The 14,573-nt window shown below is 45.2% G+C and overlaps 1 protein-coding gene across 2 annotated transcripts in view; it reads right to left on the reverse strand.

Moving 5' to 3' along the window:
* Window positions 1-14,573, reverse strand: part of Ptpro (protein tyrosine phosphatase receptor type O) — a 219,663-nt gene that overhangs the window by 17,061 nt on the left and 188,029 nt on the right. For both annotated transcript variants that reach the window (XM_021164482.2, XM_021164481.3), the window contains 5 exons: window positions 13,898-13,979; window positions 5,069-5,159; window positions 3,477-3,553; window positions 2,553-2,687; window positions 2,188-2,310 (listed from right to left, as the gene is read on the reverse strand). In XM_021164482.2, coding sequence (XP_021020141.1) covers window positions 2,188-2,310; window positions 2,553-2,687; window positions 3,477-3,553; window positions 5,069-5,159; window positions 13,898-13,979 — 508 coding nt within the window. The remainder of the gene's footprint in view (window positions 1-2,187; window positions 2,311-2,552; window positions 2,688-3,476; window positions 3,554-5,068; window positions 5,160-13,897; window positions 13,980-14,573) is intronic.

Below are 14,573 nucleotides of genomic sequence, written 5' to 3' on the forward strand. Positions count from 1 at the left end.
AAAACTGCTTGCTTGCTTGCTTGCTTGCTTGCCTTCCTTCCTTCCTTCCTTCCTTCCTTCCTTCCTTCCTTCCTTCCTTCGTGTGTGTGTGTATGTAAACTTTTCTTTTCTTTTGGGGTGTGTGTGTGTGTCATTTTTTTTATAAATACCAGTAAGCGCGTAGTTAATTGCGTGCGTATGCTGTTGTTGTGATGAGTAATCTGTGTCCACATAAAGATTCAACACATATTTTCTGGAAAGTCCAGGTAGATCTTTTAGTAGATTTGCCATGACTGCAGCCATTTGGTTTCCATGAGGCAGAGATAATAAGTCCTAAACAAATGTGGACTGTGATCCAACAAAACACTGAAATTTGAATTTCACATACTCGACAGATGATATTTCCTGTGACACAATCTTTAATTTTTTTTTCTTGGAGGTTGGGGTTTCACTGTGGCATCGAGGCTAGCCTTATACTCCCGACGCTCCTGCCGCAGCTTCCTAAGTGCTGGGTGATTGGTAAGTGCCACCGTACCTGTGAACGGCCAGTGCCATATGAAATGTTATCTACCTTTTCCCAGTCCGTTCAATGCATTTTTTGTGAAGAAGGAACTCAGGCACTGGCATGCACCTTCCAGGCTGCCTGACGACATCTCCAGTTCTGCCAACATTTGAAAGCAGAGAAGCCACTCTTAGCTGATGGGGTTTTACAAAACAGGCAGGGGGTGAATTTGTCTGTTCCACAAGCGTCAGTATGCTCTCTCCTGCTTGGCACCACCAGGAAGGCCTGTCTCTGTGCAGGAAAGAACAGGGCACGAGGGCTTCCCAGTGAAGTTTTGTTCTCAACAGACAGCCTGTTCCAAGGGGACTACACTAGTACAAACTATATCCTATGGAATGCTTATCTTTAAAGAGAAAATGGCATGGCTGTGGCTGAAATGAGCACTGGAGTGTGGGGCAAGTGAACTGTGTCACCAGACAGAAGAACTGGTAAGGTTGAGCAGGCCCAAACCCCAGGGAATCTCAGAATTGAGAACAGCAGACATGGGGCCAGCTCCCTGCCAAACTCCTGTTCTATAACATATAACCATGACACCCCACTGAGAAGACCATGACAGTTGTCATGTAGATAAAACCCTGGAGATACTTCTCCATGCTAAAGAAGTATATACATAGGCCCTGCGTGTTTAGCCAATGAGCTTCCCTTCCTGGCCATTCCTTCCGGCAAAAGGTATTTAATCCCTGGTTCACCCTGCATTCACATTCACCATCAAATAAAGCAGTTTGAACAAGGAAGGAGGACCATCTCTTTCATCAAGGATTACTGGGGTTGGGGTTGGGGGTTATGATAAAGAGCCACACCTAACTCTCCTGGAGAAGGCCTTCTCTTTTCTAGCCACTCTGTACTCTCTCAGCACTTAGAACCAACCCAGATCTGGTCCCCATCCCTTGGCTGTCTTTCGCTTCCTGCCTGACACATAAATGTCCTGAGGGGGAGTGCAAACTCTCAGACCCCCATTTCCAACTCCCACACTGGAGGCTGAGAACCATAGCATCTGTCCCAGACCCCCTTGTTTCTCATCAGGGAAACATGGGCTCCGACTCCTATAACGGACTGGGTTCTGCCTCTCCTGAACAGCCTGCTGGTGAGGCAGACATGCAGCCCGACCCTGGAGCCTAGCACAGACATGATCAGCCTGAGCTGAAAGACTTTTCCACAGAGACATAAGCAAGGCAAGGAAAACAGATCTTTCTGGAACTCTATCTAACTTTAAGAGAGGCCTGGGACCACACTTAAGGAGGTCAAGAGATTGAAACTCACAGAACAAAATTCAAACTAGCAAGCCTTGGAAACAATGTTTAATTTGAAATGTACCTGTGCCTCCCATGCCTGCTATCCATCTTATCTGATTAAGCGATGAGAACACCTTCCTCTCTGGTTGTGGCTAACAGCCTTGCACAAGTTTGAGGTGGACCAGTGCAGGCCTTTGTTTCATCTCCTGGCCTTTGAAGGCAGCATTGCATCCAAACCACCCTTGGTAGGAATAGTAACTGTACTGAAAGGCAGATCTTTTTGTCTTTTGCAGGCAGCAGCATGACAGAGCCTGAAGTGCTCACAATCTTACACAAGGATGGTTTGTGTGGGTGGTATTTATTGGTGAGATGGAGAGATGGGGACCACCCTTCCTGAATCTGTTGGAAACTTACATAGTTGATCCGGAAGTGTCTACTGGCCCAGTCTTCCTCCTCTTCCTCAGAGACCATCTCCACGGTGATGTCCCCATAAGCAATGGGTTCTTCTGTGAATGGCCAGTAGTGGTCACATTTTACCTGAGGCAACAGTAATGCACTGTTAAAAGACAAAGCAAAACAAAAGAGAAACCAGGGAAGAACTAGATGGAGTCTGTGCTCACGACAGGGCCGCAATGATCCTCCTTTCAAAAGAATCATGCAGCCCCATGGAGAAGGGGAAAACTAAGCAACTTCAGTCATCTTCCTGACAGTGGACACACACCCAGGGCTGTGAACGGGGCAGCCATGGCCATCGGGCACTGGGCCGAATAGGTACACACCCTTCTTTTCTCATTGCATTGAGTGAGCATGACGATGATGTGGGACTTCTGTTGTAGGACCATCTTCCAGAAGTCATTTCTAGTTTCCGGCAGTGGACCCTGGGTGGCAATATACTCCTGGGGTGAGTTGTATCCCTGAAAGAAGAGAGAAAGCTTCAATACTTCCCCAGCCACCGCCACTGCCAAACGCTGTTGGCCGTTCTACACCTGTGAGGACCGCTGACGTTTTGCTCATGACGAAGTTGGCAGAGGATCACACACATCTATATAACGTTTCCTTCAGCTTATCATGAAAGTGGTAATCAGAGGGATTATATGGGTTGGTGTGGCTTTAAGATCTACGTTGTAGAAGCCTATCAAATCATGTCCACACCTTTTATGTCAACCACAGTCTTAACCGATGCTTTAAGTGCACAGGTGTGCAGCGGTAGCCCTTTGAATCAGGGCTCTGGAGTCTAAACACGGGGGAGAGGCCCTTCATGACCTTCCTTCCTCTCTGGTAGTCTTTCACAGGGCCCTGTGAGCCTTTCCCTCTATCAGACAGCACTTCTCAACCGGCAGGTTGTGACCCCTTTGGGGTTCAAATGCCCATTTCACAGGGGTTCCATATCAGATATCCTGCATGTTAGATGCTTACATTACAACTCATGACGGTGCAAAATTACAGTTGTGATGGAGCAATGAAATGATTTTATGGGTGAGGTCACCACCACATGAGGTAAAGGGTTGCAGCATTAGGAAGGACGAGAAGCACTGCATCCTGGACTTGAGACAGGAATAGCAGAAACTGCTTACGCTCCTGGTACTCAGTTGTTGGGTGGGGACAGCTCTTCGTCTCACGTACCCTTAGCCCCTATGGCCTTCCACTGCCCGGACTGTGTGGTTTTGAGCTTTGGCTGAGTGGGTTTCTTCACTTCTACTTACAGGAATATAGTTGGCATTAATGTAATCTGCTCCTTCCTCTTCGTTCATGGAGACTAGCCTCACCCGGCTGAAGTCATCTATGAAGAGCAAAGAGAAAAGATACGTTAAAAAATCAGAATGGGCCAGGCAATGGTGGTGGCGCACGCCTTTAATCCCAGCACTCGGGAGGCAGAGGCAGGTGGATTTCTGAGTTCGAGGCTAGCCTGGTCTACAGAGTGAGTTCCAGGACAGCCAGGGCTTCGTAGAGAAACCCTGTCTTAAAATTAATTAATTAAAATAAATTCAGAATGGAAGGAAAACTCATTCTAACAGTCTCTATCAGATACGAAGTTAGATCAAATACCACGGAGGGAGGGAACCTGCTGTAGTGTTAGCTTCTCCTTCTTGCTAACACATGACCATCTTCCAGCCAGTACCTACATCCTCAGCTCTTCCATCTCTGGAAAAGTCATCTGCAAGTGCCTCAGGCAGGAACTGCAATGTCTTTGTGACCATATGGAATGCCATCGTGTGTTAATAGAAATTTATGATTCCCTTCTCATGCAGCGACAGCCAAAGGATCCACTAATTTACCCAGAGAACGGAAGTCACATGGGCCTTTTGAAATTACTATTATACATATTAGTTTAATTTTTTTGTTGCTAGACATGAAATTTAATGTTTAAGGAGAATGCTTGTGTGTGTGTGTGTGTGTGTGTGTGTGTGCTTGTGTGTGTTCACCTGTCTGCATATTAAGAAATGACTACTAGAGTTAAGCATATCTGCCATCTCATATTGTTATTCTTTGTGTGGAAAAGTGTGTAAAGGCTACTCCATTGTAAAACTGTTGGTGTTCCACACAGTGTTGTTAACTAGAGTCCTCACAGTGTCTTTAGACTCCCTAGACTTGTGGTGTTCTCCTGCTATCTCTCCTCAGCCCCAATCCCAGGTTACCCTTTCTTGTGTGTTATAGTCTTATTGTTGGCCTCTTTGACTTCGGCTTTTTGTCATGGTTATGTCTCCCCCCTCTTTTCCTTTAACTTATTCTAGTTTATACTGCTAACTTCTTTTTCAAACCTTTCTTTATTGATGTATTTTTACTCTCTGTGGTGTTGAGTTTCATAAAGAAAATCTCTGGTTCTTGAGAGTAACCAGGTGTCCACTGGACTCCCTTTCAAATTCATGGGCTCTTTTTCTTTGATTATTACTGTTAGCTAAATAAATATGTTAGTACAACCTGCTCGGTTTATTTAGTTTTGCTTAGATGAAAACAAGTTCAGCACTGACCACTTGGAACTGGGTAAACAGGGAGCTCTCCCCTGGGGAGTCCAGTTCTCCCTTCCTTAGCAGTCATTAGCTGACTAGAGTCATTTGTCTAGTGGGAGGGAGAGTCCAATGCTCAGATGCAGTTTGTGTGAAAGCAGTGTCATGAATGTCCCCCCTCCACTGAGTAAGACCAGTGCACCTGCCAGGTCCAGGAAGCCTCAGCGCTGGCCCTGCGGTTCAGACCACACCTGAGTCTGGCTGGGAAAGAGCGAGACTGATTAAGCTGCAGTGACAAAGCTTTGACCTTTAAAAGACGGGGCTGGGATCAGGGCTAGTGGCCAGCTTACACGGCAGGATGTTTGTGTAGCGGTTTTTACATCGGTTCAGCGGCAGATCTGCAGCAAAGTGAGGAATATCCAGTCCAATCAACTTCAACTCCTGCAAACAAGAGAGAGTAAGGTTGAAGTTTCTGTGCACGGTGCAGATTGGATGGCTTACTGTTCACCTTGGACTCTGTTCATGGATAAAACTTCAACATGCCCTTGGCTAGCTGATAACATAGCGATTCCTTCTAAGGGCAGAGTGTGTTTGCTGATCCACTCTGTTCTTGTAAGCTCGCTCTAGTCAATGAGTGGGTAGAACGTGGGTGAAATCGGAAATTCACTATGGGCTTATTTAATTCGGTTTCTTCTCCTGTCCTCTACCACCAGCCAGAAAGAGTTTGTGGGCAGGAAAGCTGCTAGTGTCTGGGTGAGGAGACAACCTGACTGACACCCACAGCCTGAAGTAGAATCACTCCAGCGAAGCCACGGACCTGTGAGTGTGAACGCTAAGCATGGAGGGGCTCAGATCTTAAAGGCTGTCTGTCAGCCTGACTGCAGTGAAGCACTGCCCACTGTGACATCTAGAGAGCTCGGGCTTCTCACACATCATTCAGAGATGTAGAGATCTGTGTGGGAGATGGAGGGAGGGAGGCTTAGGAATGAACACATGTTCCAGGATTATGATAAGGGAGGCAGCTCACGTACAGGCCATTCACATAAACCTTTCCTATTTCGTGAGGAAATGTGGGGATCTGTTTTCTCATAGAGAGAAGCCTCAAACAAGTAGTGAGAGGGTGGAGTGAGGACAGGAAGCAATCTCCTCACTGTAAAATAGTGGATTAACAGTCTCTAAATACTGGTGACGGGACCCGAAGAACAAAGATGGATCAGAACGTGGAGGCAAGCCCTAGAACGGAAGGCAGCACACTGGAGGGACATCTGTTGACCTGTTGGGTGTCTTTACCATCGCCCTTACCCCAGCAAGCATTGGTGTTTTTCCTATAAGCAGACAACCAAGATTAAGCGACTGTAAGAGGCATTTCAGCTGTTTATCCCGGTGTTTTATTTTTAAAAAAAGTGGTTATATACTCCCAGATGTCCTACAGTCCCCATTCCTATTGGAATGGTAGTTTCTGGGTTTGTACCATATACCACTGAAGGAGCAAATCTAGCGATATCCTGAAAGACTCCAAGATGCATTTTTATTGTTTTTATTTTATGTATGTGTCAGTGCAAGTGAATGCGCAGTGTGTGTGTGTGTGTACCCTTGGTATTTGGTTTTACTTAACATAGCGTGCATCATTTTTATAAGCTTCTTGAGGCCGCTGAGAAACCAGCTGCTATACATTTTGCTTACACTGAATGAATTCAGTGTTTTGCATGTGTATGTGTAAGGTGTGCATGTATGTGTAATGATGTGTTGGCATGTATGTGGGTGTGCCCGTGTGGTGAGGCAGAGGGCTATGGTGGCTTCCCTAATGGATCTTCACTCCATTTGCCAAGACGGGGTCTCTGACTAAGCCAGTTAGCAAGGGTAGCTCACCAGCTTGGCCTGACGGTGTTTTGTCTCTGCCTCCTGAGTGCTACGACTACAGGTCACCCCTCTTGCAAGGCCTCTCCATAGGCACTGCTGATCTGAACTCTGGAGTTCTCTAACTTTACTCAAGGTAGTCTGTTCCTAGCCCCAAAGGATGCAGCAAAGCACCCGAGTGTCTCACTTCAAGTCTCTTCTCAATGGTTACTTTAAGGAATCTGAAGCTAGAGGACTACTCTGGAAGAGGAATCTGTGGATCTCTGAAAGATTTTAAAGGGAAGAGACATTTAAGGGAAGAGACGTTGATGAGAAGAGAGGCCCTCTCATCCTGTGTTTCATCCTCATTCAAGCATTCTTCGCAGAGCCCATGCTCCGGGAATCCAGCTTTTGGTCTTGGGCCTCTTTCAAGATGGAGATCCTTGCTGTCACTCAATACTGGCCTGCACAGTTGCCATCAGCCTGGATGGAGCAACCTCAGTGGCCCAAGTGTTTCTTTCTTGTTGATGCTTCATCAGTTTTTGCTTCTCAAGATTATAGAATCTTACACTGTTTGGGCTACGAGGTAGTCAGTCGTTCTTGAAGATGAACTGGCAAGTAGGTGCCTCAGTACAAATTTAAATTTTTCCCCATTTCAGATAAAAAACCTTTGCACTAGTGTCCTTATAAAGCAGAAAACTGCCATTGTAATTGCACAAATTTTCCAGTGGCTTGCTATATTACTCTTGTGAGATGCACACACACACACACACACACACACACACACACACACACAATCTCTAGTTTTGCAAAACTTAACCCAAATCAGCATTATTTTTTAAGGTTAATTAGAGTAATCATGAGCTTATTTAAATTATGGGTTTTTTTTTCTTCCATTGATTAAGGTATTTTACAAGTGGACTTTCTTTAGAAAGAACCATAAAGGATAATTTGTCCAAAAGAGATTATTTTTCAAAATATCTTCCTTAGTTGTGTGTGCCACTTACAAAGGATCGGTGTTTTTGAAAGCAGCTCAAAAATCGTCAATGTAAGTTTAACCATCCTCAGACAAATCTTACAACTCTCCCATCCTTTGCTGGCTTGTATAATAGCAAACAGAATTATTAAACTCAACAAAGACAATCATTGCCCCGTGAACACCAACTGTGAAGCATTCAACGGTGGTGTGGTTGTGTTTGTTTTTGCTTTGCCTGACCTGGGTCTATAATGACTCCTTTCTTCGCCTTTGTGTGGACAGAGTCACAACTCTTCTCAGCTTTCCCACCCACAATTTGGACACAGACTAAAAAGTAACTAGGAAAGGCCTCGGATACAAAAGAAACCTTGGAAACAAACCCGGAGCTGGAGAGCTGGCTGAGCACGTGGACACCCACTCTCTAAGAGACCTGTAATTCAGTGCTGCCGTCCCAGTTGAAAATGCCCTAAGTTGGTAAGAGCTGCTTAATTGGCTGAACACTGTAAATGTAAATTAGCCAAGTAGAACTTCAGCAGAGCCAAAGCTGGGCATACAAGCCAAGCGAGCAACTCCGCAGGCTTTGTAATTTAGCTTGTCACCGAGTGGAAAACCAAACAAGTTTCCAGCTCAGTCACTCTGCAGGGAGTTTCTCTCTAAACATAGAGACACCGCAGAGGCTTAAATCTTCATGACGATAAAGTGTAGGGGTGACGGGCTGAAGCCACATAAATCATTTTCCAGTTTCTGTTTGCCCATTTTGCTTCTGATATAATCAATCATGTTTTTTATTTACTGGAGACATCCCCATGGGTTGAATGGTGTTCTCCAAGGAGCTGTGTCCATGTCACAACCTATGAATGTAAAAGACCTTTTGTAAAAGTCTGTGGGGATAAGTCACTCTGTATGGATTGCCAGAGGAGAAGCCACGTAGAGACTGGTTAGAATCTGGCTTGATGTAGCTGCCAGTGGAGGGACACTCGGAGGCTCCAAAGGGAGCGCGTTCAGCTCCTGAATCTGATGACTTGGGGAGCACAGATCTATTGTTTCAAGCCAAGAGCACTGTGATGACTTGCTAGGGGCCTAACAGAGGCACCAAGACCAGTGGCAGTCTATATTGGGCCAGAGACAGTTGAAGCACCCAACTCCAGAGAAAGAAAGTAAAAACATGCACTGTGTATGTGTACATGTCTCTGTGTTTGTGTGTGTGTGTGTGTGTGTGTGTACTGCCACAACTAAACATCACAGAGTTGAGGTTTTAATCAAAAGATGCTATTATTTTTCATAGTCATGGGGGCTGAAAAGCCCCAAACCAAGTTGCCAACAATGTAGATTTCCTTGTTAATCTTTGCCTTGTAAGCAGCTGTCAGCTCTGTGTGTTCCCATGTCTTATCAACGTGAAGCCCAGGGGAAGAAGAAGATGGCAAACTCACTAGTTTCTCTTATATTAAGGCATTAACCTCACCACTAGAATCCCAGCTCCTTTACTCTGTCTATCCTAATTACCTCCAAAGGGCCTCATCCTTAAATACTGTCAACGAGGCAAGGCCTTCCATGGATTGGAAGAACACAGTCAGCCTGTCATCACATAAGGCAAGCATAGGCTTTTAGAGCTAGCAACACCATCAGCAGATGGTGGTACTTAGCACTGACCTTGGAACAGACTGGGCATTAGATGCAAGGCATTTGGGCCAATAGATCCCGTGTCCACAGGGAAGACAAAGGGGCGGGGGGTGGGGGTGGGGGAGAGCAGAGGGCCCATCTGCAGCAAGCTAATGGCACAATAGAATTGTGGTGTGTGCTTATCTTCAGGTGGCCATGAAGAGGGATGAAGAGAGTAAGCTCTCATCTAGTGCGGCACTGTCTGGGCCTTCTGAGGTTGTTGGAATAAGGTGCTACAACTATGGTGACTTAACACCAAATAAATTTATTGTTGCCTAGCTCTGGAGTGCATAAATCAAAAACCCAGGTATCAGCAGGACCACACCCCTTCTGTGATGGCTGTGGTGAGGATATCTCATTCATTTTCATTAGCTTCTAATTGGACATTTACCTACAGCTCAGCCACATATAGTATGATCTCTTAACCTTTGGCCATTTTAACTATCTCCATCTATCATGGTCCTATCTGAGAATGAGATATCATCCTGTGGCAGGTAGACAATGGGGCCTCGGCAGGTGTGTGTGGACATAATTCGATGCATCACACAAACCTCGAGGAAAGCATACGGCGCAGACGGGAGTCTGATGGGTGGGTAGTGGAAGGGTAGAGATAAAAGATATCAACCCCCTGGATGTCTACAGTAGCTCTCAAGGATGGGGAGACCAAGATGCAACTCATTAGGGATGGTACACAAACCAATGCCGCAGTGCTAGGAGAGGCTCTTAGGAAAAGATCAAATTCTAGGACTGGGGGGATGAGAGGGAAAAGTCAAGGCTGGAAACAAAGCTCTTGTAACCCCAGGTGATGGGGAGATTTGAGGTGATGTATGAGGCAGGCTGAGGTGTCATCACTATCGGGAAGAGTCACTTGTACAAGTTGTAGGATGCTGCACCGTTCTATGTGTAGCCATATTGCTGAACAAAGAGCATGAGGTCCTCCACCTGTGTTTTAATGAATTCCAAAATGCCAGCAATCAATGGGAAAGCAAGGGCTACATGGAATGTCCCCACCTCAAGCTCTGAGGTCTGGTTCTGTAGAAGCTTTCTTACCAGAAACATCAGAAATGAAGCTGTCCTCTTACCAGTTCCCAGCCTCCTTAAAGGAAGATGTATATTTCTGTCAGAAGACTCCTCAATCTTTCTCACAGCTTCCCAATCAGATACTGAATATGGAGGGAATTTATTCAGTGAATACGAAGTAGAAAGTCATATAGCTTCATGTATGACTTATAGCTGTATTGGTAATATATGTAAATCCAGACATTATCTTCAATTTGCATAATGATTACAAATGGTGCAATTTCTCAATACACGTTTGATCTTTCAGTGTTAGTATGGAAATGAATAGAAGTAGTATTCATATGAGCAAAAACCTGTTTCAGCTACTCGGCTTAGCTACACTCAAGTGATTCAGGCATCCTATACCCTCTTGGGTGGGTACTGTTATAACTAGAAGCATTTTCCCTGTTCTGTTGCAATAATTATGAATACAAAAAAATCATAGAAAATCTGAAGCCTGTTGTGTGAAAGTCAGGTGTATACACAGAGCACAGTCAGGAGTAAATACTTCCTGGAAAACTGTGAAGAAAACCCCTCAATCTGAGGCACTGTGGGCTGTGAAGATTTGAGAATGGACTGGAGACTGTCAGGGAGAAAAGAAACCCAGCCAGTGTGGGCCCTTGGCTGAGCCAATGCTAGTCCAAGACAGGCTGTCAGGGTGGAAGGAAACAATGACTGCATTTATATGTCTGCTTGGCTAGGCTGTAGTGCCCAGGTGCCTGACCACACAGCAGACGAGAGCTCGTTATGAACGTGGTGAATGAGGGTATGATGGACTTAATGGACGCAGTAGATTACTATTTGCACAAAGGGAGGCCTTATCCAATCAATTGATTGAATTAAGAGGGAAAACAAATTCCTCATGGAGGAGGGACTTCGGCTCCCTCCTGCCTTCAGACTCAGGACTGCAGTCTCAGCTTTTCCGTGGTTCACCAGCTGGACAGCCTTCCCTGTGGCCTAGACTTTCCAGTCTCCATAAGCAAGTTCATTAAGACAACCTGCTCTCTCTATAACCCCGCTGCTTCTACACACACATCCCATTGGGTTTCTGGAGAACCATAATAGACAGGCATGGCAAACCCTGCTGACCTGTGCTCTACATGATGCCCAGTGTTTTTTCAGGAGTGCGACTAGCCGAAGACAATTCCCGATTGCACACCCTGAGGAGAATTACATTCCTCTGCTCTTCTCTCATTAAACATAGTTAGTAGCCTCCACCCAAAGCCACCCACACACATCACTACCCTCCTTAGGGACTGGTCAGCTCTTGCTCAGTGGGAAATCACTAGTTTAGTTCAACCTACCCATCTTATAGGTAAAGAAACTGAGGTTTGAAAAGACTCCCCCCCCCCTCCAGTATTGGCTTATTAGTGGCCAAATATATAGAAATCCTTACATGCAAACACAAATGTTATGAGCTAAATTAAAATGTTCATATATACATTGAATGCATAAAAAAAGCCAGGCACATGGTCAATTGAACATTTAGCGTGTAAGGTGTACAATTCTGTTTTATGTATCTGAATGGGTTTTTGAGGCTAGTACATACATTGCTTATGGTTTGGCTCTTGCAGTGTTCCATCTTTGTCCAGGAACATGGCTGTCCCTCATTTAGGGCAATTTAGTCACACTAAGTTGCTTGCAAGATCTCATATGACCCTTCCTTATTTAGTAGTAAAAAGAAGTTGCCTTGCAGTGGAAGACAGCAAAGGCAGGACCAGGGGGGAGCAGAAGTGAGAAATGAAGGGGCTTTCTCAGGGATCTGGCTTGAACTTCCAGCCATCTCTGAAACCCATGGAAGGTTTAGCTACTAAACTCTTTCTCTGCTTGCAGGAGATACACTAATGTCCTTTCAATAAAGCCTTCTTTACTTAGGTAAGCGCTGATTAGAATTATGTTCCCATTACCATAAAAGCATTCTTTTTATTTTCAAACCAGAAAAATAGTCCTGAACTTCAAAAGGAGTACACAATTCTGAGACACAGTAATATTTCAACTCTGATTTGATGGCCTAAACTGCAAGTTCCTATACCCAGCCTCCAGCATGGTTCTGCTGCCTTCCCCACCAGGAAAGCTGTGGGTGGAAAACTCCTCTCTTTCCTAATTTGTTTTTTTTTTTCACAGAAAGGTGTGGCCAAGTCACATACCATTATTTTCATCTCTACCACTATAGTCATTCGGCTATTCATTTTTACAGAATTTTGGCTTATTATCAATATTTTAAAATTTTCTTTCTCCCAGTGACATATTTTCTGAAATGCCATTGTTACTGTAGACCCCCAATTGCAATTGAATTTCTGTTATTTGAGATGTAACACTGAGGGGGAGGTGACATTGGTAATCCCATAGGCACCAGCAGGGAATAGGTAACTGGCCAGGCTTTATGTGAGTTTATGAAGACAGGTGGTAGTTAGGGGGCTTTGCATTTGGCAATGAATAAGATCCACGGGTCAGTGAGAAGGCTTGGTGGATGATGATTCTTGCTACCAAGCCTGATGACCTGAGCTGGTTCATTGGGCCCCAAATGGTGAAGGGGAGAGCTGACTTGTATAAGTTGTCTTCTTATCTACATACACGGTATGGCATGTGTAGAAACACACACACACACACACACACTAAAGTATTTTTTACTATATCAAAAAAGAAGGTAAACATTTGCAGATTTTTTTTCATCCCCAAACTCCCTGAAAGAATGTCCTCAGTTAGAATATTTCTGGGCTCTGTTAACTAAAGCGGTTCTTGGGTGGTGAAGAAAAAAAAAAAAAGATAAGGAAAAAATAAATTAGATAAAACCAGCCACTTTAATGGGAAAGAGAATTTAGACTTAAAAAGAAAACTACCAAACTTAGAAACATCGCAGTCTTCCCTTTATCCCGGATCACGGGTCAGTGCAGATGCCTTGGAGCCTGAGGCATGCAAGGCTTCTGAGAGCTGGGAGCCACAGTGAGGCAAAGCAAGGACCCAGTCCCTTCTACCCATCAGCTCATTTCTGCTTGTGGCGGCACATGGTCCGATACTCAGCGTGTGCTTCACGGGAAGGGAGTGTGGTCCGTGTCCTCCTTTGTCTGCACGAATCATGAGCAACTCTCCCCCCAACCCCCAGGTTTCAAAAGAAAGAAAAGCCAAAGGGCAACATGCATTCCACAGCATTGCTTGGAACCCTAGCTTAATGAGCACCCTGCTCTCGGCTATCACACACCTAGGAAATACAGGGATGGATGCCCACCACCCACCCTGATTGCTGTCTGCAGTCGATGGTCCATGTCACCTGGGAACAGCAAAGTCCCTGGGAGGTAACTTTGATGCCAGGCATCAGTTTGCTTTTAATCCTCCATCCTCCCGACTGTGCTTGATTTTTCAAAGATGGCGCCTCCTGGTCCCATCTCCTCACCTTTGAACCCGCTCCTCTTCTTTCCCTTCCCCCCCGCCCCCGCAGTTGAGCTCTCTGGGCTCTCCCCTTCTTGCCAATGGCAGAGGCTCTGTGATCTAGCCCAGGAGTTCAGGCGGCCCTGACATCGCCAGCCTTCCTCGCTTAGCAGACTATGCATCACATGCTCTACCCACTAATCGGGGGAAATGGTCCCCGTGCAAACCTGACCATTCCCACAGCCTGCCAATCACAGAAGGGAGAAAATGCCTCGCCACTCACCTCAAACTGAAGAGAGAATTTGTAGTCTGAGTCCTTGGCCATATCCTTGATGTAAGAATCGAAGTCATCCAGCTGAACGGGGCTTTGTGAAACACAAAGAAAAGAACGCTTCAAAATCAACGTAATGGGGGGAATATTGATCAACACCACACCTGTGTAATTGATCAACACCACACCTGTGTAATTTGTTGATCCCCCCACCTGTTTAATTGGTTGACCCCCACACCTGTGTAATTGGATGACACCACACTTGTGTAACTATTTAACACCACACCTGTGTAATTCGTTAACACCACACCTGTGTAATTTGTTGATCCCCCCACCTGTTTAATTGGTTGACCCCCACACCTGTGTAATTGGATGACACCACACTTGTGTAACTATTTAACACCACACCTGTGTAATTCGTTAACACCACACCTGTGTAATTGGTTGACCCCACACCTGTGCAATTGGTTGACACCACACCTGTGAGCTTTTCTAAGCAAAAACCAAAGTTTCACTTTTCTGGAGTGAGCTCTCACAGTTCCTATATTCCTTAATTAAGGCTGCCAGTCAGTAATAAATTTTTAGAAAGAGTGTATATTCACTAGACTTCCTAAACACTAGGAATTACATGAAGAGTAAATCTAGGAGTCTCTAGGTGTTTTCTGTATCTACTGAAGCTGTCTTTTCT

The sequence above is a fragment of the Mus caroli genome, unplaced genomic scaffold, assembly GCF_978045245.1.
Source record: "Mus caroli unplaced genomic scaffold, Mus_caroli_1 scaffold_7, whole genome shotgun sequence".
Taxonomy (NCBI): Eukaryota; Metazoa; Chordata; class Mammalia; order Rodentia; family Muridae; genus Mus; species Mus caroli.